The 23093-nt window shown below is 42.3% G+C and overlaps 1 protein-coding gene across 1 annotated transcript in view; it reads left to right on the plus strand.

The window, feature by feature from the left end:
* The window catches only part of MGA (MAX dimerization protein MGA), a 66449-nt gene that overhangs the window by 8199 nt on the left and 35157 nt on the right, over positions 1 to 23093 (plus strand). Inside the window, exons 2-8 of the mRNA XM_082484742.1 lie at positions 4803 to 5943; positions 11665 to 12595; positions 12932 to 13019; positions 13162 to 13257; positions 19396 to 19524; positions 20925 to 21023; positions 21910 to 22556. Coding sequence (XP_082340868.1) covers positions 4880 to 5943; positions 11665 to 12595; positions 12932 to 13019; positions 13162 to 13257; positions 19396 to 19524; positions 20925 to 21023; positions 21910 to 22556 — 3054 coding nt within the window. The 5' untranslated portion in view covers positions 4803 to 4879. The remainder of the gene's footprint in view (positions 1 to 4802; positions 5944 to 11664; positions 12596 to 12931; positions 13020 to 13161; positions 13258 to 19395; positions 19525 to 20924; positions 21024 to 21909; positions 22557 to 23093) is intronic.

The raw sequence follows: 23093 nt of genomic DNA on the forward strand, positions 1-23093 counted from the left end.
TTGGCATCAGCCTCATGCCTTGACTTTTTGGCACCACTGTCTGAACATCTGTCCTTCCATAATGGATGTGGTGTTGTAAAATGAATATCCTTAATGGAAAAAGGGCGTTGGGTGGCTTCATGGAGGTGTTTACCTGCAGCCGTGCTGCATTTTGGTGTGAATACCCGTAACATTCAGAATTCTGTTTTAGCGGGCTTATCCTCAGAAGTGCCTGGTTTATAAAATGTAATTTCCTTGACGTACGTGAAGGACTGCCAGCCTAGGGGTGGGTGGCAAGCTGCTTGGTTAGGTGCTGAGGGCGGGAAGACTGCATTAAGGTTATGCTGAGGCTGTGCAGAGGCAGGTTTTGTTTGGTACCTGGTTTGCCAGAGAACCCATGGGGCACCAGGCTTTGGGAGCTCGGTTCCCCTGGGGCAGGGTTTGACGAGCTCGTGTGAGCTGTCAGAGAGTCACGGGGCACTCCTGCACCCGTGTCGGTGTCAGGTCAAATTCTGACTTGACTGTTGGCAGATCAGTGGAAACTCAACGCAGAGGGACGGCGATGCCGATCCCGGCTGTAGCCTTACCTCCCGGGCTGGCGTTTTCCCCAGGGAGGCGGGCGGCGTGGGTACCCACGTTCGTGCCCCGGCGCCAGCTCTCTCCCAAGTGACTCGGAGGTCACTCGGAGGAGAACGGTGCAGCTTCTCGGAGGAGGCAGCCTCTGTCCCGGGGATGGCGGTGCGGTGCCACTCCGGCCCGTCCGCTGGGGGAGGCTCCCTTAACGCCCCCGGGGCGCGGCGCAGCGCTCGCCGGCTCTGCCCGGCCCGGGCGGCCGCCGGGCGCGCATCCCGCCGGCGCCGCCCCCCGGCCGTCGAGTGCCAGCGCGGAAGGTGGCCCCGCCGCCGGCGGGCCCCGGGCCAGAGCCGTAAGCCGAGGCGGGGCCGGGCTTCTCCGCCGGGGGGAGGGGAGCGGTGCGGTGCGGCCGCCCGCCTCGCCCGCGCTCGTCGGGCGGCAGCGGCGGGGGGCGGGGCCGCGGCGGCGGCGCTGCCGCTCGGAGCCCCGCGGGGCTTCGAAGGCGGCGGCGGCTGCCGGCGGTGCGCGCGGCGGCGGAGCGCCGCGCCCGTGCCCGTTCGAGAAGCTTCCCCGCGCGCGGCGCTGCGCGGGGCCGGGCCAGGCCGGGCGCCGGGCCCTGCCGCCCGGCGCGGGCACGTGACGGGCAGGCGGGAGGGAGGGGGGCGCGAGCTGGCGGCGCGCCTGCGCGCGCTGCGGCGCGATGACGTCACCGCGGTGCGCACGCACGTTGTCCCCAGCTGGCGGACACACGGTCCGCGTGAGGAGAAAGGAAGGGGGAGGCCCCGCGCCTCGCCGCACGGTAACTACCGGGGAGCGGGGCCGCGGCGGGGGCGCGGGCCGCGCCGGCCGCGAACCCCTCGCGACTCCCCCCCGCGCCTCCCGCCCGCCGCCCCAACTGCGAAAATTAACACCAGGCGCAGCCACGAGGCGACGGGCCCCGGGCCTGCGGGCCGCTCCCCGGCGGCGACGCGAGGCGCCGCGGGGGCGGGGCCGCCTCGGGAGCGCCAGCGGTGCCGCGCCGCGCCCCTGTCGCCGGGCAGGGCCGGGCCGGGTCCCGGCGAAGAGCGGCGCGGGTTCCCCACGTGCACCGGTCCCGCTGCTCTCCGCCAGCCACCGCAGACGGCGGTTCCGGCCCCTGCCGGCCCCGGAAAGGCCCGGGTGGCTCCCGGCGGCGGCTGCCTGCCCCCATCCCGAGGCTTCCGGCTGGGGGCCGTCCGGCGGGGCGGGGGGAGGGGAGGAGGAGGAGGGGGAGGGGGGAGCGTTAAAAGCGACAAGTGCGCCGCTCGGCCCGTGGCCATGACGCCACCTGCCCCGGGCGGGGCGCTCGCCTCTCGCCGCACCGGGCGCAGACTGCCGGGCCGGGGCCGCTCCTCAGGCTGCGCGGGCGGGCGAGCGGCACCGCTGCCGCGGTGTTGAACGGCAGCGCCGCGCGTTCAGCGCTCGCTGCCATTGGGCCCGGCGCCGGGCTCCCGTCGGCAACGCGGCGGCGGCGGTTGGCGGGCTGTGCCGCGGATCTCGCGCTCCGCAGCTCCCCTCCGCTTGCGTGTTGGCTCTCCTCATGCGGGCAGCGAGATGTCGTCATCGGTTTGCCGTGCCTAACGGTGCTCGTCCTTCGGCACGAGAAACCCCGCAGCTGTGAGCGTGGTGTACATAAGTCGCGGTCTTGTGTCTGGGTTGGGGCGTTTCTGGTGGTTTTTTTCGCGTGGTGTTTGGTGTTTTTTTTTTCTTTTTTCTTTTTTCTTTTTAACGGATTTTTTTCACATCTGATTATCTTCCTGCTTTTAGCACATCTCGGTGCAAATTTAAGTACTTTTGGCCAGTGCTGTCTAGCTAGGTGTTGCTCCTCAAATGCCTGTATATGGGTAGAGAAATGAAGTATCATAAGTTGATTAGAACTTCAACTTCTACAAATACCCACATTTTCCTTGAAATACTAGTTTAGAAACTCCATGCTTATAATAAAATAGGCTAGTGCGTATGACCAAGTGCAATAAAACGTGTGAAATGGTTCTTGTAATACAGCATCTTAGTGCTGAAATAATGTAGCTTTTGGCTACTGTAATTGCACATAATCACATTGTAACCACACACATCTTTGACTTGATACTGTGAGCGGTGCTTATGGTAGAAGTAGCTACAACAGTGCTATGCAAGAGCTGTAAATGTTAGAAAACACAAACTGTGACTCAGTATGCGTAGAAGTTTTGCTAAATGCATGGTTGTTGAGCTTTTCTTGAATTTATTTCTAAGTTCTACCTCAAGTAAACTTAGTTACAGGCTTCCTGCGCATATTAGACCAGATTTGAAATTGCTTTGATAGTGTATTTCCTTCATGAGCTAATAAAATTTTGATGTATATTGCACAGCATTAATGTGAACTCACTTTATGACTGTATGTTCAATATACATAGAAACATGCTGTATGTGTATGTAGGGAGGGTACGGTACGTTGGTGGAAAATAGCGTACAACTTAGGATGTGATTTCTTTCTCCCTATTCCATGTATCTGATTTTTTGTAGGGATTTATATTTCTATTGTGTTTTTATAGATGAACGTGAAAAAGCTCTTCTTGGGGACAGGCTTTTGTGTTGCTGGGACTCTTAAGATGTGCTCTGTTGAAAAAGCAGGGCAACATTCTTAAAATAGAAAATATGAAGCTGATTTTGAACAGCTAATTCATTTTGTGTTCCAGACTCTATTAAGTAGTCCTGGGTGGGTGGGTGGTTGTAGGTGTGTTTGTGGGGAAGTTTTTCCTCCTCTTAGTAGAAGTGAAAACCAGATCTTGTAACTTCACGGGACCCAAAACCTGTGCAGAACAGTTTTGGGTTTTTTTTTCTCCAATTTAACTTTTACATGCAGTTTTGAAGTGCAAAGTTTAAAGTGTGGAAGTAGATCTCTTGTACTTCCTAGGTGTCAAGAACTTGAGTATAAATTGCTTGGCTCCTGAGCTTTGAGGTAATTTCCCACATGCGTGTGGCAGCTGCTTTGCACAGAGGGGTGTTTCCTCCTACAGTATCCCAGTTCTAACAAAATAAATGTGTCTTACTGAATATCCAGTTCACTTAAAACTTGTGAATCCAAGTTAATTCTCTGGAAAGAAATATGATTGTTTTCAAGCAGCTAATTGCTAGTGATTCACTCTTGCCTCTGGTTCCCACCAACTAGACATTTGATACAAGAATCAATCATTTTTTGTCAGTGTTGTATTCTATAGATAATAACGATCAAAGTACAAATATCTGAATGTGAGAATGGCATTCTTGTGAGTTACCAGAAGTGCTTACTTTAAATTCTCACATTGAAAAATATACAGGCTGTTTGAAAAAATGAAGTTGTTAATGATCTTTTGTTAGAGTGTTGACATAATACTTAACCTGTGAGGTAGACACACAAAAGTGGAATTGTGTATATGCGGAAAAAGGTATTTTTTTTAGTTCCCTAAACAGTGATTAGGCTAATCATAACAGTACAAATGTTTTCTTGTTTGATTTAAATTCTTTCCATAATTTAGAAGATAGAGGTAGCTAAGGTTGCCTGGTGCTTCATGTTCATCCATTTAATCTTCTCTGCATGGCCTTTTGGTAGGTTAGTTTGTCTGTTTCTCCCCAAAGCTTATCTGTTTGAACTATTTTTTTCCCTTCTGTTTTTTGTCGTTGCCTTGGACAGACCTTTAGAAGCTCTTAGGGTCAGCGGGGAGCAAAGAAATCCCAACCACATAAACTTAGTCTTTTTCAATAAAGAAACTTGAGGAAAATGTTTTTTAACATTCTTTTTTCTTTCTTTCCCTCTTTTCATTTTTGAGAAGTTTTGGACCTCTGGGAACTCTTTCTTTCTGGCAAGAGCAAATGAATTCTGCTTTTGTGTCAGAGATGTGCCATTTGCTCTTCTGAAAACTTCTGCACAGTTTTGCCAAATGCTGTTTGTTAAGCAAATGATCTGAAGGGTTGAGGCAATATCAAACAAAGAGCATTTTGAAATATCAGGCAAAGCAAGGAGTCCTGTTGTGGCAAAGCATTACATGAAAAATGCAGTTTAAAGATGTCATACCCTCCATATCTATAAGGCCTAAATTGTATACACACAGACAACCTTGATTTGATAAATCCCTATTGTGTTTGATTTTTACAGTACTGATTATCTTTTAAGTTTTTCATGTGGAGAACTGTTACAGAAAAGATTTCTCTTGAGACTTAATTACCTTCTTAGGCTGTATTTGAATAATTTTAACTGGGTTTTCCTTTTTTTCCAGAATGATGAACACACATAGAAGACTTTCAGAACTGTGAGAATTTGCATTTGATTTGAGAGCTTGTAAAAGTGCTCATCATGGAGAAACAGCAGATTGTCTTGGGTAGCCGGGACGGTGGGACTGTGTCTGGTGCAGCGCCTGCTTTTTTTGTCATCTTGAAACAACAGCAGGGAAACGGTAAAGCTGACCAAGGAATCCTAGTAGCAAACCGTGATGCTTGTGCTCTCGCCAGCAGTGTATCAACTCCAATAAAATCCAAAGTCAAGACCTGCCTCCCAGCTGACTGTGTCTCAGGGGGCATTACTGTCACCCTAGATAACAACAGTATGTGGAATGAATTCTACCATCGCAACACAGAGATGATTCTGACAAAGCAGGGGAGGCGCATGTTCCCATACTGCCGATACTGGATTACAGGTCTGGATGCCAGTCAGAAGTACATCCTAGTCATGGACATATCCCCTGTGGACAATCACCGATACAAATGGAATGGCCGTTGGTGGGAGCCCAGTGGGAAGGCAGAACCGCATGTTCTCGGTCGAGTGTTTATTCATCCGGAATCCCCTTCCACTGGCCAGTACTGGATGCACCGGCCGGTATCCTTCTACAAACTCAAACTTACCAACAATACCCTGGACCAGGAAGGTCATATAATCTTGCATTCTATGCACCGTTATCTACCACGACTTCACTTGGTGCCTGCAGACAGAGCCACAGAATACATTCAGCTGAATGGCCCTGATGTCCATACATTTACCTTTCCACAGACAGAGTTCTTCGCAGTTACAGCCTACCAGAACATCCAGATTACCCAGCTGAAAATAGATTACAATCCTTTTGCTAAAGGATTCAGAGATGATGGGTTGAATAGTCGATCTCAGCGTGACGTGAAACAAAACAGTAACTTAGAACTGGAAGGAGGTGGTGTTCTTAGTGCTGCTAGCATTCGTGGTCGCCCAGCTGAAGTTGATGCGTTAGGTTTGCATCAGAGAAGTTTAGATTCTTCATTCATTGGTCAAAATCCATCAGACATTGATCTGGAAAAAGAGTCCTTTAATGCAGAAAGGGACTTCCTGCGTTTCCTGGACACTGACCTGTCTTTAGGTGATATGCCAAAGCTAAAACAAGAAGTCTCTGAAAGGTAGGTTAACATTCTGTTTTTAATACAAATAAATACTGGTTGAGTGGCGTATTTGGTAAAGCCTTAAATACTATGAGGCTCAGTATACAGATTTATAGCTCGAATTTGCCTGACCTGAAATGGCAGAAGACTTAGTATTATTAAAGCTTTTCTTTGCTTAAACAGTCATCTATCAGTCTGGACTTTCTAATGTGTCCAAGGAGTGTAAGAGTTCAGTAATTTTTTCTATGTTTCTTTAACATCCTTTCTAAAGAAGCATTGGGGGATTTCTCTTAACCCTCTTAGCATTTCAGAAGACTAATTTTTCAGAGTTTTAAACAGAGCACATTGCAGTCACCAGAACATCACCTTTCTTTTTAGGGTTGCTTAGCGCAGCGACGTGCTGTCTCTATATCTTCAGTTTTCATTTGTGGATAGGTGAGGATGTGTGGTGTGTACGAGTATTTAGGTTGGGTGTGTGTAGGGATTGCTACAAGGCAGTTGTAACTGGCAGCATGCCCCTGTTTATCAATAACTGCTTGTGTGAATTCTTTTATTCCGCAAAGTAGTATGAGGTGGCCTGCTTGTCAGTAGTCAGTTGCTTCATGTTTGCTGTGAGGTAAGAGAGTCTGCATCTGCGAAAGTACTTCAGAATAACTGTTACACTGTTCAGACCTTTATTTACTCTGTGGGAGTTTGTCTACCTACTTACCCAGTATTGACTTTTTGAATCATTTTATTCGTATCACACAAACAGGAGTAAAGCAATGTAGTGTATATTGAGAGCCTACCTGTAGTATGGAACCCGCTAACCAGTAAGCGTTCATGTTGGTAAAGCAAGCCTGGTGAAACCTATTATTTTTCTGCAATTTCACTTAGTTTCCAAAATCTAAGGAATAGAATAGAGCAGATTTAGTGAATAGTTAATCTGTGTCAAGAGATGCTAGAGATATTTTGAACCTGAAGAAGTGACTTTTTTCTTTTTTAGAAAAGAGGTTTCTCTCCTGCCATGTTTCTTCATGTCTGTCTATGAATACCAGACTTAATTTGCTGAAGATTTAGTGACAAAAGCAGCCTTACGTGGATCAGTACACCAAGAAATTGTTTAACTCCAGGGTATCAGGGTGATGTTAGTGGTGTAACTAGAGGTCAGTTCTTAAAAGAAAAAAAGAGTTGTATTTATGAAATAATTTATACAGTTTGTTTCAAAGGCTGTATTATTATCCTACTTCAATGTGTTTTAGAGTGGACAGGGCTTTCCTTGATTGTTTGTGTTTGGTTTTGTTTTTTGTTGTTTTGTGTTTTTTTTTTTCCTTGCCGAAAGCATGTCCTTGCCTTTTGAGTTACTGAAAAACTTCAAATTACAAAGTTCTCCATTCTTTGAGACTTCATTGAGTTTAGTTTTAATAATTCTTAAGAGTACTGCAATTGCTTTGGCATCTAGTGCCCTAACCTTTCTTTTGCAGTATTTTCCAGTGTCAGTGTATTAGGAAGAAGAACGTCTTCTAGACTTCTTATATTCTCCAAAAATGTTGTTCTAGAGGAACACATCTTGAAGACTGAAGCTACACTGATATCAGAGAGGATGGGCTTTCTTTAGTTCCTAAGAATACAGCATGGAGAAATGTTTGGATAACTTTGCATATTGGAAGTAAAACAGTAAAACTCTGAAAATAATTACCGAGATGTTTGTTCTGTCTTCAAAGTGATATTTTTTCTCTCCTTGGGGTCAGCTGCAGTTCAAAAAGTTAAAATTTTTATCACTTTGTTTGCCTGAAGGGGGGTCATTGAAGCAAATGATTTGGAAAACTGTTTGGACAGTTTGAGGTGGTTTCGTTCCTTTCTTTCCCAAGGAATAAACCCCATTGTTTTAAGGACTCAAGGACCTTCCTTAAGAACAGATGATGCAAATTGGCAGACTTAATTTCTTTTGGTCCAAAGCATGTTAGAGGCGTTCCCTGGTTTCACCTCCAAGACAATTTATCTCTGAAATGTGCTAAAAGCTGCACAGACAGAGAATGACTGTAAAGGGTTTTTCTCTATTCTGATCTAGGAGGCATCTATCATTTGATGAATAAATGTTACCACAGTCCTAGAATCACCCTCAAGCATTGTCCAGCTTTTTGGTTTATGTTTTTGTAATCTATGTGAAAAAAATCAGATTCTGAACTTGGAAAGAGAAAAATGGATTTCATCCAAGAAATGGCAGAAATGTCTTTTTATGTGCTGGAGTTTTTCAGAACATTAGTTCTCCTTTTTCCTTCAGATCGGTTGGCAATATTTTCATGCTGTGCAGTTGAGATCCATTCATGAATATGTCAGCCTTGTAAGGACAGCGTTGCAGAGTGGCATTTTTCTTTATCAAACTAGATACATTAATATTTACATATTAAAGAATACTGGGCATTTTTTTTTGTCATGAGCAAGCTATTACTGGTAGTTGATAGACACTATCTTGCTTTTATGCAGGGTAGTGATTTCTGTTGAGTTTAGATTTGGGTGAGGTTTAGAAGGTGGGAACTGCTGCCGATCAGATAATGCTCTCCAAAGGAAGTGGAGTTCCTAGTGATGTTGTGTGTGATGTTTCCCACCACTGCTCATTTTTTCTGACATGTTTGAGAATGGAACTATGTAAAAGGTTGCAGGTACCTGAGAATAACTTTAATCTTGAGTTATTAGCACACTTTGGAAATAAAGGACTGTTTTCTTTATGCAAGGTGGTATGGTTTTGTGGGGTGGTTTTGTTTTTTTGTTTTTTTTTTTTTTTTTCCTGTGACCTGGTAGTATGTTTAGTTTCATCACGTCTATTGTAAAGAAAATAGGTGTTTAATTTGAGTTGTGGACACTTGATATAGGAATGCTTATGCCTGGAACTACTCAGACATCAGGGGCTTGGAGGGAACCACAAGTAAACTTTACTGGTTCTTCAGTCTTACAGGGTAATGGACCCATTCTCCCTTCCAAAGTCTTTTGAATTTCCCGCTTCAAAAATGCGAATACTGTGGGATTTTTAATGCTCTGGTAGTCTTGTTTTTCTAATGTAGTTGTCTTGTGTTTAGTCTGACAGTTTACTTTTCTTCCCTCCTTGCTTTCCTTTTGGAAGAGGAAGGCAAGTGATCATCCTTCAAACCTCAGCTGCAGATTACGAGACTAATTCCAAAAGAAATCAGTTGTGGCTTTTTGATTTTTTTGTTTGCTTGTTTTTCCCCACGGTGTATTTTAAAGTGATCTTTGTTTAAAAAAAAAAAAAAAGTTCCACGTATGTCAGTACTTTCAATAAGTGAGCAGCTAAATGCTTCTGATTTCGCAAAACGCAAGAAAGGGATTTCTCTCGTTTTGCTGTTTTACTGTGAGGGTACCAAAAACATTACTTGGAGTGTAAAGAGGTTTGCTTAAATATGAGCATTGTTTCATATCAGGCAAAGAGCGAGCTAGTTAAGACACCATTTTTACCTAATCTCAGATTAAACTGAGGATTTTTACAGGACAAACTTGCATGATTCTTAAGTTTCTGTGACTGCTTATGTTGCACATAATTCCAATTGGTCCTTAGTTTGTAAAGTTACTTCAGTGCTAAAAAGCAACTTTTTTTATTGTTTGAAAAGTTGATAATTGCATCTGAATTTAAAAATCTAGAAAAACGCTGCTCAGCATTTTGTGCAAATACTTTGTCTTCTCATACATACACATAGATGGGCAATACCTCACTTCAACACCATCTGGCTTATGGTTGTAATATGCAGAGTAAAATAACACTTGTGTCTAGAATTTTCATTTTTACAGCAGGGCTTCTTTGTTTTGGGTGCTGTCCAGATCCCTAATAGAAAGGTAATCCTTATCTTGAGGGTACATCTTGCAATAGGTAAAGGAAAATGGCTAGAGAAGTCGAGGCTTTACTGGGCTTCCAACTGGAAACAGTAGAACTCAGATGAGAAATTTATTCCTGGCCAGCAAGTTTATTAGGGTTTTTTGTCTCTTTATTTTAGAGCATTTTAAGATAGAGGAGCAGATGACTCAGTCTTCTTAATAGCATTCAGTTTAATTGCAGATACGCTGTACCGAATCAGTGTCTCGCTGTAACACGACAGGATTTTGAGTTGCCCGTAACCTATAAGTGGATTGTCTTACAATTTCTTTCACAGTAAACTCACTGAAGAAGAAAGGGTTTTTAATCTTACAAAGGCTTTTTAATCTTACATCTGGCATTCTTAATTAAATGAAAGCTAGAAACTTTCTAATAGGAAACTCATTGGCCAGAGAACCCAGTAGACAAAGCAGGACTGGTATGCCACTCTCCCATTGCCTGCTATTCCCTCACAAGGCAAGTTTTTGCTTCAGGTTTAATTCTGGTTACTTAGTGTCCTTCTGAACTGCAACAGGTTTTCTAGATAGGTTGTGTCTTGTTATTAGGAATTTTATGTGCAAATATATAAATCTGTGTCTTGACTGTCGGCTCCCTGTTTTAACAGTGCAGTCTGTCTTCATGAGGTGGAGACTGCCAGCTCCATGTTGTGACTCTTGTGTGTCCCTGCTTTTCTCCCTTAAGTATGTCCTCAGTCTAAAAGAGGCAGAAGCAGCCTCTCCCTCCATATCTTCCCCTTCCTCAGTCCCAGTCCGGGGTTCAACTGAGCATAGTCATTCTTTAAAGGCCATGAGGGTGAGTGGTGGGTGGATAATAATAATAAAATACACACACATACAGGCACAATATATAAAGCAATGTTCCCTACATATATAATATATTGTTATTAAAATTAAGTTATTTGAAATTATGTTAGTATTAACTAACCTTAACAAATATTGTTTTTCTTAATAACGCTTTAATAACATAAGGTTAACAGAATTTGAATAATAATTTAACATAATTAAACTTCTGTATAGTATCTTACAAAATATATATAAAGGGAATGTTGGAATACTCTGATATGTTTAGTAAATAAGTTCTGACTTACTATCTGAGGTTCATTGCGGATATGTTTCATATCTTAGTTGTTTCCTCTTATGACAAGGAGCCAGCTTCTGATGCGCTTAACAAAACTGCTGACTGCAGTTTTTTGACTGATGTGTCTGTCTCTCAGTGAAGCCCATCATCAGTGTAATTGTCTGTACCATTAATCTCCAGTATCTAATGCAAGATATGTCAAGTTTTGGTTAGGTTAATACTCTGACTTAGTGGAAGATGGAGCATAATTCAATAGGATATTAACATTCTGTAAGCATTACCACAACAGTTGAATTGAGGAATTGTCTGTGTGTGGCTTCAGGATGAATTAATTAAAATTTTAGTTAATTGAAGTGCATTAGGTACTCACTTGGCTTCTTATTGACAAGCACAATGGCTTTAGTAAGGTGATTTAATGAGATACACAGCAAACTGAGGCTACTTCTGAGCATTTAGAACATGATAGCTTAGCATGAGTTCGCGATGAGTCTCAAATAGGAAAAAGTGCAAATGTCACCCTGCTGTTACACTAGGGAAGGAAACTGTGCTGCTGCCTTCAGATAAGAAGTTGGATTGTTTTTAATCATGGCGATATTTTTTTTTTTTTTTGAGTCCTTACTTCTAAAAATGTAAGCTTGTAAATGACAGCTTATTTAGCAGACTCATGTCTTGGGCCGTTTTGGAAGTCTTTTATAATATGTAACCAAGGATTATGGGAGATGATGGAATTTCGGTAAAGGAAGGGTTTTGATAAAGATCTTGTGTTGTATTTTGTTTTTCTCCCCTCCCTCCCACCCCAGTCCCATTGCTAGCAGTTATGAAAGTAGTTCCCGTGTGGCATCCCCACTGGACCCAAATGGACACTTCAATGTGGTCATTAAAGAGGAACCAGTAGATGACTATGACTACGAGTCAAGTATTTGCACACAAGGAATAAGTGTGAAACAGGAAGACACAGATGAAGAAACTGATGAGTATTCCAACACTGATGATGATGATCCCATCCTACAAAAACACCTGATGAGACGCACTGAAACAGATGGAATTGATGGAGAATTCAGGTCTAGGAAGCGTGTGCTAACCAGTCCTTCAGGTGTTGCCAAAGCAAAAATGTTAAAACTGGATAGTGGGAAGATGCCTGTGGTCTATTTGGAACCTTGTGCAGTCACAAAGAGCACAGTGAAAATATCTGAGCTGCCGCAGACCATGCTCTCCTCTTGCAAGAAGGAAAAATCCCCTTTGAGTGCAATACTGGATTCTTTGCCTGTGTGTTTTGAAAATCACAAAGGCTCTTGCTCAGGCACAGCCACTGTAACTGAGGAGTTAGTTATGAAAAAACAATCTCCTGGGAATAAAATGTCACAGAAATACTCTTCAATCAGAGATGCCCAGTGGGCTCTATCTAAATCATCTAATTTTAATCTCAGGGGCTCAGTAGATTGTCACTTTTCAGCTAAAGAGATCTGTGGAAGAAAAAGGCCTGGCATACTGAAGAATCCTATGTCCCTGAAGGGCTCTGGCAGCAGTCAAAACACCCTGTCATCAGTTACAACTAAAAGAGGAAGGCCACGGAAACTGAAAATTTCCAAGGCTGGTCGACCACCTAAAGGTATAGGAAAAGCTGTAATAACAAGCAAGAACACCTCTCTGGGGCCTGGGAGTATTCTTCCAGATGTTAAGCCGGACCTTGAAGATGTTGATGGAGTCCTCTTTGTGTCCTTTGCATCAAAGGTAAAACCTAACTGTTTTGAGTAAAATTCAAAACATGTTCTAATGTCTCATTCTTAAGCCCTTTGTTCGTATAAGCTGAAGGTATATTTTCTTTTAAACTGAGTTTTGAGATCTATGGCCTCTTCCCAAATCTGTTGTTATCTTGTCCCTATGTTAATCATAACATTTTCTTACTTCTTAGCAACCTGGGGAGAAATACTGGGATCTAGAGTTCTGTATAAAAGAATACTTGTTTATTAAACGATCTTGAGTATTTCAGTGATATTTTGATGTGGCCTAGTTTGCATCTAAGTCAGTGTTTTAAGGTATCTTATCCAAGGCTATTTACGTATGTAGGAAGCTCTTGACATTCACACTGTTGATAGAGCTGGAGGAGAAGAGTCGCAGAATCTTCAGGCTCCCCTGTTGGCTACAAATGATCCAGGTACGTTTTTGTATTTTTTGTACACGGCCACTCCCTGCAATAAGGGAATTTGTAAAAACACACTGCAAATTAATCATTTGCCTCATTTTTTTTGCATGGTAAATGTTTTTTATATATTATCTCTTTTTTATTTTTTGAGTAGATTGTCAAGCAAGAATACAAGTACTGGAAAAGGAATTGATGGAAGAGCTGAAGACCTTGAGGCATAAGCAAGTAATACATCCTAGCCTTCAGGAAGGTAAGCTGGCAGTGTACATATTGTTGCACCTGGTTGTATGTTATACTTAATCATACTGAATTGAAAATTTCCTACTGGATGTAATACTGTGCATGCCCAATGCAGCCAGGATCTGATTTTGTTGTGGTTTGTTGTTTTGTTTTTTTTCCAAACGCAAGAAAGCATATAGGTGTGTACGTACAAATGTGAGAGTATAAAAGGAAATTTGTGTGAAACTGTTAGTTTCCCTCTTCGTCACTTGTGGCAACGAGAGAGAGTCTGTGGTGTCTGACCCAGTTTTTTTCTTAGAGGCTTTAAAAGTAGGTTCAGCCAGCCAACAAAGATGTTTCCGTTTTCACACATTCATGTTGCAAACTGGAAGAGGTGGAGGAGGCAAAAGATGAATCCTGAATTCTCCAACAGCAGAGCAAGAGGCTGCATGTCATTGTATGCCTTGTGCAGAAGATGCTGAGCCTTCAGACTTGAGGCTGTGCCTGTTTTGTAATAAGCTGATCCTTGTAGAGAGCAGATGGAGCTGATTTTACTCCTCCACAGAAAATAGCCATTTCCTGGTAGTAGAGGAGCTAGAGATCCAGAAACACTTAACTAAGGCTATATTTGCAATGTTTGAGTCCATATTTCTTTGAGTCACTGTAGATCCACATTCACTAGCCACATAAGAGGGCCAAGCTAGGTACTCCTAGTTTGTGATCTTTCATTTATATACAATATTATCCTGAGGTCAGATGAAAGAAAGTCAAGGGTCAACACAGCAGAACTTAGCGTTCTCTCTGCTGTTGAGAATCTTCAGCCATAGTAGTCCTGAGACCAGTGGTTTTGAAGAAGGCATCAGAGCAGATGATGAAGAAATTGATCCAAATGGAAGCATCTTGCCTCACGCTCTTGAGGTTCTGGCCCTGAATTTTCCAAACATATAACTGTAATGCTGTAGGGATTCAGACTCCAAGTACTGATCTTGACTCTGATACTCGTTATTTTGGGTCCTCACATAGCTTCTACTGTGAAGAACCCTGGATTATCTTGAATGGTTTATCCATGGGGTATGATGAGAGCAAGCAACCATTTTAAGGGATGCCTTAGCATCTTGCTAGTGTTGAGCTGATGTTCCTATCTTCCACCTTTGCAAAGCAGTCAAAGAAGGGTAGTAGAGAGCTCTTTAAGCTCTGTCGGGGATGTGGTGGAATGAAACAAGATAACCTATCCCCAGTGAAGTTGTACCTCAGTGGTGTAGCATCCATGTTGATGATTGTATTGTGGATGTCTAAATGCAGTTTTCCCCTCCTATGATTCCAGAAATAGGTGGCCCTGCTTTCTAATGACCTCACTGGCCAACGTGCCCTCACTGGTCTGCATGTGTTGTCATATTTCAAGAATGGTGGTAAAATCCCTTTTGCGATCAGCTGCTGGCAATGCTAGATACAGCGCTAAGCAAATGTTAGAGCAATGTTAAGGCTTTTCAGCATTACATTGTGGGCCTCCTAGGTGTTATCTTCACCAAGAAAAGTATAATAAAATTATGGTATGTTGGCAACCACAACACTACCGAGGGCTGTTTTACTCATGAGGTGATCCTGAAACTGGGAACGTGTAAAACGCACGTGCTTTAGCTCTAGCTTCGAGATGAGTGGTGGTTTAAGTGTGTGGTGACTTCTGAAGGGTGTTGAGCAGGTCACAGATACTACAAAATGGACAAGAAAAGTCAAGCATCAGGCTGAGAAAAAAAGATCTAAAGAATTTTGACTTGACCACTTGTGGCCATCATTTCCAGTGCTGAATGGTAATCTGCTGAGCCTGTTAAATGGGGAAATTGTAATTCGGCAATGAAGAGAATGACCCTCACCTGTTTAATTTTTAGAGGGAAAAGAAGTTATGTGAAGACTATTCACAGTGAGAGCATTACTACAGGCAGATACAAATGTAATTTGATCAGGCTGTGAAATGAATTACAATACATATACTTGTTAGACTTCAGCTGCTGCATGTGAACTGGAATCAATCTTTATTCGGATTACCTTCTCCTTCCAAAATGTTACAGATCTTTTGCCTTCCATTGCAGACTTGAGATCGGGGAAGGAAGACAATGATGTTAATGGAGAGAAGAGGGATTGTTTTTTGTGTTTGGTTGGGGTTTTTTTCCCCCTTCTCTCTCTTTCCCCACAACATCATCAGTAAGACATAATCATAGCCAAATCGTGGCTAACTGGGGAGGTCCCAATGGACTGGAGGGTGGCAAATGTAACACCCATCTATAAGAAAGGCAAAAAGGAGGATACAGGTAACTATAGACCTGTCAGTCTAACCTCCATACCAGGGAAGGTTATAGAGCAGGTCATCTTGAGTGCCATCAAAACCCACATAATGGGCAACCAGGGGATCAGGCCTAGTCAGCATGGGTTTATGGAAGGCAGGTCCTGCCAGACGAACCTGATCTCCTTCTATGACAAGATTACCAGAATATTGGACGAGGGAAAGGCTGTTGATATTGTATACCTGGACTTTCGAAAAGCATTCGATACTGTCCCCCATACAATTCTCGTGGAAAAACTGGCTTCGCACAGCCTGGATGAGCATACGATCCGCTGGATCAAGCACTGGCTTGATCCAGCTAACTGGCTAACTGGAAGGTCCCAAAGAGTGGTGCTCAATGGATTTAAATCCAGCTGGTGGCCGGTCACAAGTGGTGTGCCTCAGGGCTCAGTGTTGGGACCATTTCTGTTCAACATCTTTATTGATGTCTTGATAAGGACATAGGGTGTATCATCAGCAAGTTTGCAGATGACACCAAGTTAAGCAGGATAGGGAAGCTCTACAGAGAGACTTAGATTGGATCATTGAGCCAACATCAATGGTATGAGTTTCAACAAGGGGCAAGTGCCAGGTTCTGCACTTGGACCACAATAACCCCATGCAGCGCTGCAGGCTTGGAAGTGTGGCTGGAAAGCTGCCTGGCAGAAAGAGACCTGGGGGTTCTAATTGACAAGTGGCTGAATATGAACTGGCAGTGTGCCCAGGTGGCCAAGAAAGCCAACGGCATCCTGGCTTGTATTAGAAATAGCGTGGCCAGCAGAAGTAGGGAGGTGATTGTGCCCCTGTACTCAGCGCTGGTGAGGCCACACCTTGAGTATTGTGTCCAGTTTTGGGCACCTCAATACAAGAGAGAGATCGAGGTGCTAGAGCGAGTGCAGAGGAGGGCAACGAAACTGGTGAAAGGCCTAGCAAACAAATCATATGAAGAGCAGTTGAAGGAGCTGGGACTGTTTAGTTTGAGGAGGAGGAGGCTCAGAGGAGACCTCATCGCTCTCTACAACTATTTGAAAAGACACTGTAGAGAGGTTGGTGCTGGTCTCTTCTCACAGGTAATTAATGACAGAACAAGAGGGAATGGCTTCAAGCTCCAACAGGGTAGATTTAGACTGAACATTAGGAAAGAATCTTTCACAAAAAGAGTGGTCGGGCATTGGAATAGACTGCCCAGGGAGGTGGTTGAGTCACCATCCCTGGATGTGTTTAAGAGACGTTTAGATGTGGTGTTGGGGGATATGGTGTAGGGGAGAACTTTGTAGAGTAGGGTAGATGGTTGGACTCGATGATCCCAAGGGTCTCTTCCAACCTAGACAATTCTGATTCTATAAGAAGGCGGCTGAGGAATGCCTCTAGGCCAGACTTAGGGGCTGTATCTTTTCCCAGACATACTGATTCTAAGTAGCATCCTGGAGCTTAGTGCAGCCTCATTAGCCTTCTTGATTCTGATACTTATTCTCCAAAATTTCTTGGCCACAGATCATGACTAATCAGTATTGTCATCTACTACAGAACAGGCAAAGAGACATGGTTCTCTTCGGTCTGGAAGATGTGAAGCGTGTGTTTCTCAATGTGCTTTCGGCCATTTTGTAGAAGCTTACTGGCTTTCTTGCCCTCACTGCAGTATGGGAAATGGACATAGCAATTTTGATGTTAACTCTCCTTTTGGTTTTAAACAGTGTAGTTGAGAAGCTTAAGTTTCTTTTTGAGATTCACTGAGGATGTGTTGGAGCTGTATCTGAACCCCACAATTGCTGTTGATTTGTGAAGTTAAGAAAATGGTGGTTGAGGCTAACTAGATCTTTAGAGACACCAGGACTGCAAGAAGAAGATGCATCAAAAAGAAGGGAATTCAACTTAAGCGTGTTAGAAGAAAAGCTCCTGCTGGAGTACTGGGATGCTATGGGATGTCTCTTCTGTCTGAGCTGATTTGAATTCCTTATTATATTCCTGGAAATCAAAGGCACTGTTTCAAGCATTGTATATCAGATTTAGCAGCTGCATCTGATAGAGAGGAGAAAGTTTTGAAGGAGATGGTTCTTCATTTGCTACTATTTGATTACAACAATTGAAATTTAGCAATACTGGGGATGGTAGAAATTGATAAAAATGGTAGTTCGCGTTTCACGTATAGTGATGTCTGTACTGACATATACTTACTGTTACCATTTATTCTCTTTAGGCTGTCTGCATTCATTCCATATTGCATTTGTTAGAGTGATCCTCTGGGTTTTTTTTCTGGGTGCTTTCTACTTCATGATCCTAAACTGAAATAGTCAATTTTGTGTATGGGTGATGTTCTTATTTTTGTTTGAGTGTTAAACAAAGCTAGGCTTGTTTTTGAAGATAGAATAATTCAAATGGAGCATCAAGAAGAATAAATTGTGTGCTCTTTACATTTTGTTTTAAATTGAGTTTCAAAAGAAATGGATGGCATCTTGACATTTGGCAGTTGACATGTTTTTATACAAAATGCTGGATTGAGTTGCTTGCTGCTTTTTTCCCTATGTAGATTTGAAAATTATATCTCACTAGACTGTCTTTGATAACAGTATCCCTTTAAACAACCACATCTGAGATTTGTTGCATGTTGATTGGTTTTAGGCTGCCAGGAATCAGATCAATGTGTTGCCACTTATGAACATAAACGTGTACTACCAACACAAGGTTTCTACTGTATGTGAAAATACTACTTTATGCGTCCTGAGCCTTTGTCAAGTCATACATTTTCAATTTCAAAACTCACATATTTAATACATGAATTTCAGACTTGTTGGCAACAGGAGCAACATTTGTAGGTTTCTGTAGCTTGAAAGCAAAACAGATGTTCTCAACTCCAGACTGTAAGCTGTATTTGATTGAGAAGTCATTTCTTGAATTCAGTGTAACAGTATTTTCTGAAAAAGCTACTAAGTCAAATTTGCTAGCTTCTTTTTTCTCAGCATTTCTGTATTTGTTTTGCCATGGACAAAGATACCTTTTGTGACCAAGTGAAGTCATTCAAATTGAGTATTTTTGGGGGAGTTGATGAAGGAAGATGTTACAGGCATTTGCAGTGGCATCAACAACATGGATTGTTTAGTTTCTTTATAGCATTTTTTTCCCATGCTTCAAGGAAAAAAGTGTTTTATTATGAACTGCTAAGCCTAGAATAAAATAACCTACTGAGAACTGGATCATTTGATGAATGATGAATTAGTCCTGAGAGCACTGTCAGAATACAACTTGGCTTATATCGTAATTTGAAAACATGCACACTCACTTCTTCAGAACTAAAATGTGGTTTGCTCTTGTCTTTTATTGCTGGTTGAAACTGAAGCATGAGTGGTATATGTTCTTACACAAGAATAGGTTTCAGTAGAGAATGGGATGTGTAAGTATCACTGGCAGGATTGATAATTTATGTAGTCATGAAATGTCAAATAGTCAGCTGGGTTGGGTTCAGGCAGTAACTCTAGCCTTCAAGGATGTAAACTGTGCTAACTTCAAAAAATGAACAAGCAAAAAACTTTTATTGCAAGAGTTATTACAACACTGACACTGTCGTTAATAAATTTCTGTGGAAACTTCAGTAGTAATCAAGAAAACTGAAAAGTAATTCCATCTTTTTCTTGATTTCACATTCCCTAAAATACTGTTTAGTTTGTACCTGCTGCAAATCCAGTGTAACTAACAGATATAGTTGCTACTGCTCTTTTTCAGGTCTCTTAAAATGATGGGTAAATGCAAGAAAACCCTGTATGTAACTTGCCGGTTTATTTTTTGGTAAATACCTTGACTTTCTTTTTCCTAACATCTTGCTGCATTGAGACATTTACTGATACTTGCCTCTTGTAGTGGGACTGAAATTGAATTCTGTGGACCCAACCATGAGCATCGACTTGAAATACCTGGGTGTGCAGCTTCCTCTTTCCTACTCAAATTACTCCTTGTGGAGCTATCCAGGGACCAATCCCAATTCTCCAGGTGGGTCGAATATGAATTTGCTGAAATCTCAAGTATTAACTTTTCATTGTCAAGGATCAGGAGGAGGGAGTGGACATTTGGTTGAACTTGATATCTTAAAGAGATTAAAGCAGACTAAAATGACAAAATGCGAGAATTTCTTTAAATCATTATGTGGTTACTGGCCAAGGAGTCCTAAGTGATTCTGGCCAGTTGTCTTTAGCCTTCAATTTTGTGGTGGTTGTGATCCAGTAATAGTATCTGTCTAGCTTATTTTATATGGCATGTTTTGTCAATTTGAGCTGTTTTTTCTAAATGTAAATGTGCACACTAACTACTCTCAAATGGCTCAGAAAAAGCCTAAGCAATCTATGTTTTTCTGATGTTGCTCACGTGCGAAACAAAAAAGTTGTCTTTCACAGAGCTGAGCATCAGAACTTTCCAGAAGAGCTTGAAGTGCCACTTGAGGGCTAACTGATAACTTTATGATAATTATTTATTACAAAAGTGCTGACTAATTGTGCTTTTTTAAACTTATTTGGTATCCAAACAAGTATGAGTCTAATACTGTTAGTAGATACTGTTTTTAATAATAAACTGGCTGGACAAAGTATAGGGGTGCTTATGTTTCTCCTGCTTACCTCCTCCTCCTACTTTAATACTCTGATTACTGTGTCTGCTGCTTTTGGGAGCTGATAGAGAGGCAGACGTTGTATCTCAGCTTTGTTTACACTGGAAAAGAGGTAGATTCAATTCAGAAGACCTCAGTCAGCTCAGTGTCAAACGCGATTGTTTCTAGCCTAGCAATATGTAAAACAGCCACACAGATCCCTATTAGTATTTTTGCATTCCAACTTAGCTCCCAGAGCTGATGGATAACTTGACAGAGGTGTTGCTGTTTGCCTTTTGTGAATATTCCTTGTTTCTACCCTTAATTGATACTCAGCTGAATTTGGCAGAACAGCAAACATCAAAAGTTTTTACAGGTCTTATAAAAGTCATTGGCTCTATTGAGGGGAAACACTCAAATTACTTTCCTCACTGAGAGAGGTTGTAGGATCAGCTTAAAACCTGCCTGCTCTGTTTTAGCCTGCTAACTTGCTGATTTACCCGTTTTGAGTTTTGGAATCAACTGCTTGCACCATTGCTAAGGAGACTAAAACTGAAAATACAGGAGAAGACATCTTTTTTTGTATGGGATAGCAGATGCATGGCCATGCAGCAGAACTCTATAGGAAGCTTGGCTTTGTTAAGTATTCTGTTAATTAAAAAAAAAAAAAAAAGCAAAGATCAAGTCTCTTTATTCAGCCTTTTGATTTACTATGGTTCGTCTGTCCCTGACAAGAAATAAGCAGAGTTTGCTAGGACATTGGTGAAATCAAGCTTGGTTCATAAACTGAGGCTAGTTTCTTCTTTTCCAGATACCGGATTTCCTTTTGTTTCCAGGACAGGAAAGACAAATGATTTCACGAAAATCAAAGGCTGGCGAGGGAAGCTTCACGGTGCTTCTAGAAATGAAGGTAAAAAAAAAAAAAAAAAAAAAAGAGGTCAATGTACATATTTCCAACACATGACCTTTTTCTTGCCGTTCCGTAGGTCTTGCAGTTTGGTAATTGTGTGTGTCTGAATGAGAGGTTTTATTTTTTTTATATTGAAACTGTCATGAATAAAGATTTTTTTGTTGTTGTTGCATTGAATCCATGGTCAGAATGGAGGTTTATAGGGAAGAGAGAAACCTATTCTAAGAAAAAAACAAAAAAAACGCGTGTTATGTTTTACACTGAAGGCTTGAGGGGAGATCAGAGCTGTAATAGTTTTGATTTTGTTCGTCAGTTTTGAGTTTACTTGGAAGTATGGTAGTTTCAGAATTCTGTTGCCCCAGGGACCCTAATGAACTAGAGTGATTTTCATTTATATCATTTTGTTTTTAACCCCAGTTAGAATAGATATTCCTTACGTATTTGATTACTTTACCCTGCCTCAGGGAGAAATGGATATTTGGCAATACATCAATTTTTACTTTATAATTAGATTGAATATTTATATTGTACTTTCTGCCCTTTCATACAGTGTTGTCTTGGGATATTCCAGATATATTGTGGTGTACCAGGTAGGGTAGATGTCCAGGAAAGACGAAGTGTGTTGCTTAGAAGCACTGCCTGTTGAAGGCTTACTATTTTCATTAATGAATACACGTGTAAAATCTCCACAAAAACAGTTGTTCAGACAGCTGGTCATCTTTCAGAGTGGATTATATTTGGCGTGCCTGTGTTGTACTTTTCTAAAAGAATTGTGTGTATATATATATTTTAGAGAGGTATTTACCTCTTCTGTATTTTTTAATTATTACAAGATTTGTCAGTATGTTTTCCCAGGAGGTAATTAAAGTGCTCTTTGTTTGCTTAGGTGGCAGTTCAGAAGGTTCCTTGAAGAATCGCTCAGCGTTCTGTAGTGACAAGCTGGATGAGTACCTGGAAAATGAAGGGAAGTTGATGGAAACGAGTATGGGATTCTCTTCTAGCACTCCCACTTCTCCTGTGGTGTATCAGCTTCCTACTAAGAGCACTAGCTATGTGCGAACACTTGACAGTGTTTTAAAGAAGCAGTCCACCATAATTCCATCAACATCTTATACGTTCAAGCCTGTTCCTCTGTCATCTTCCTCTAGGAAGACAAAGGCTCAAAACAGACAGACATCTACAAACAGAGGAAAATCATCTTACAAGCCTATACTGCCTTCACCTTTTCCTGCAAAGCAGAAACAGAACTCTTCAGCATCAGGGGAAAAGGCTGCTAAGTCTGTCTCAAATAGCAGTTTGACTAGCCAAGCAGATAGTTTTGTGGTGCCAGCTCTGGATGAAAATGTACTTCCAAAGCAGATTAGTTTGCGCCAAGTACCACAACAGCAACAATCAACTCGTCCACCAGGTTTGTCTAAATCTCAGGTGAAGTTAATGGACTTAGAAGACTGTGCTCTCTGGGATGGCAAACCACGGACCTATATTACAGAAGAACGAGCAGATATCTCTCTGGCAACCCTGCTTACAGCTCAGGTATGTCTGTAATGGTTTCCTTCCTTTCTGTACTGTTGCTTTTCCAAATCTGTGCACTTGTTGATGTTGCATATAGATGCAGAAAATAAGACTAAAGCTGCTAAGGAGCATGACAAAGCATGATGTTCCTTTGTGGTGTAGTCTTTGTAGTGAAAGTTGAGAAGTGCTGACTTAACATTACGTGAAAAAACTAATTGTGATAAGTGTCTTGATATGAATCATTAATAATTTGAGTTACCTCAAATTTTCACTATTAAAAATTCTGGTTAATACAATTGCTATTCAGTAACTGCATTTCCTTACTATTTGTCACTTTTTCTTTTTTTTTCGGTTAAACTAACTGGAGAAAAATACTGGTCAGGTAATTTGGTTGTCACATAGAATCATAGAATGGTTTAGGTTGGAAGGGACCTTAGCGATCATAGAGTTCCAACCCCTCTGCCATGGGGCAGGGACACCTCCCACTAGACCAGGTTGCTCAAAGCCCCATCCAGCCTGGCCTTGAACACCTCCAGGGATGGGGCCTCCACAACTTCC

The sequence above is a fragment of the Vanellus vanellus genome (genome assembly GCF_965231255.1).
Source record: "Vanellus vanellus genome assembly, chromosome: 6".
Classification (NCBI taxonomy): Eukaryota; Metazoa; Chordata; class Aves; order Charadriiformes; family Charadriidae; genus Vanellus; species Vanellus vanellus.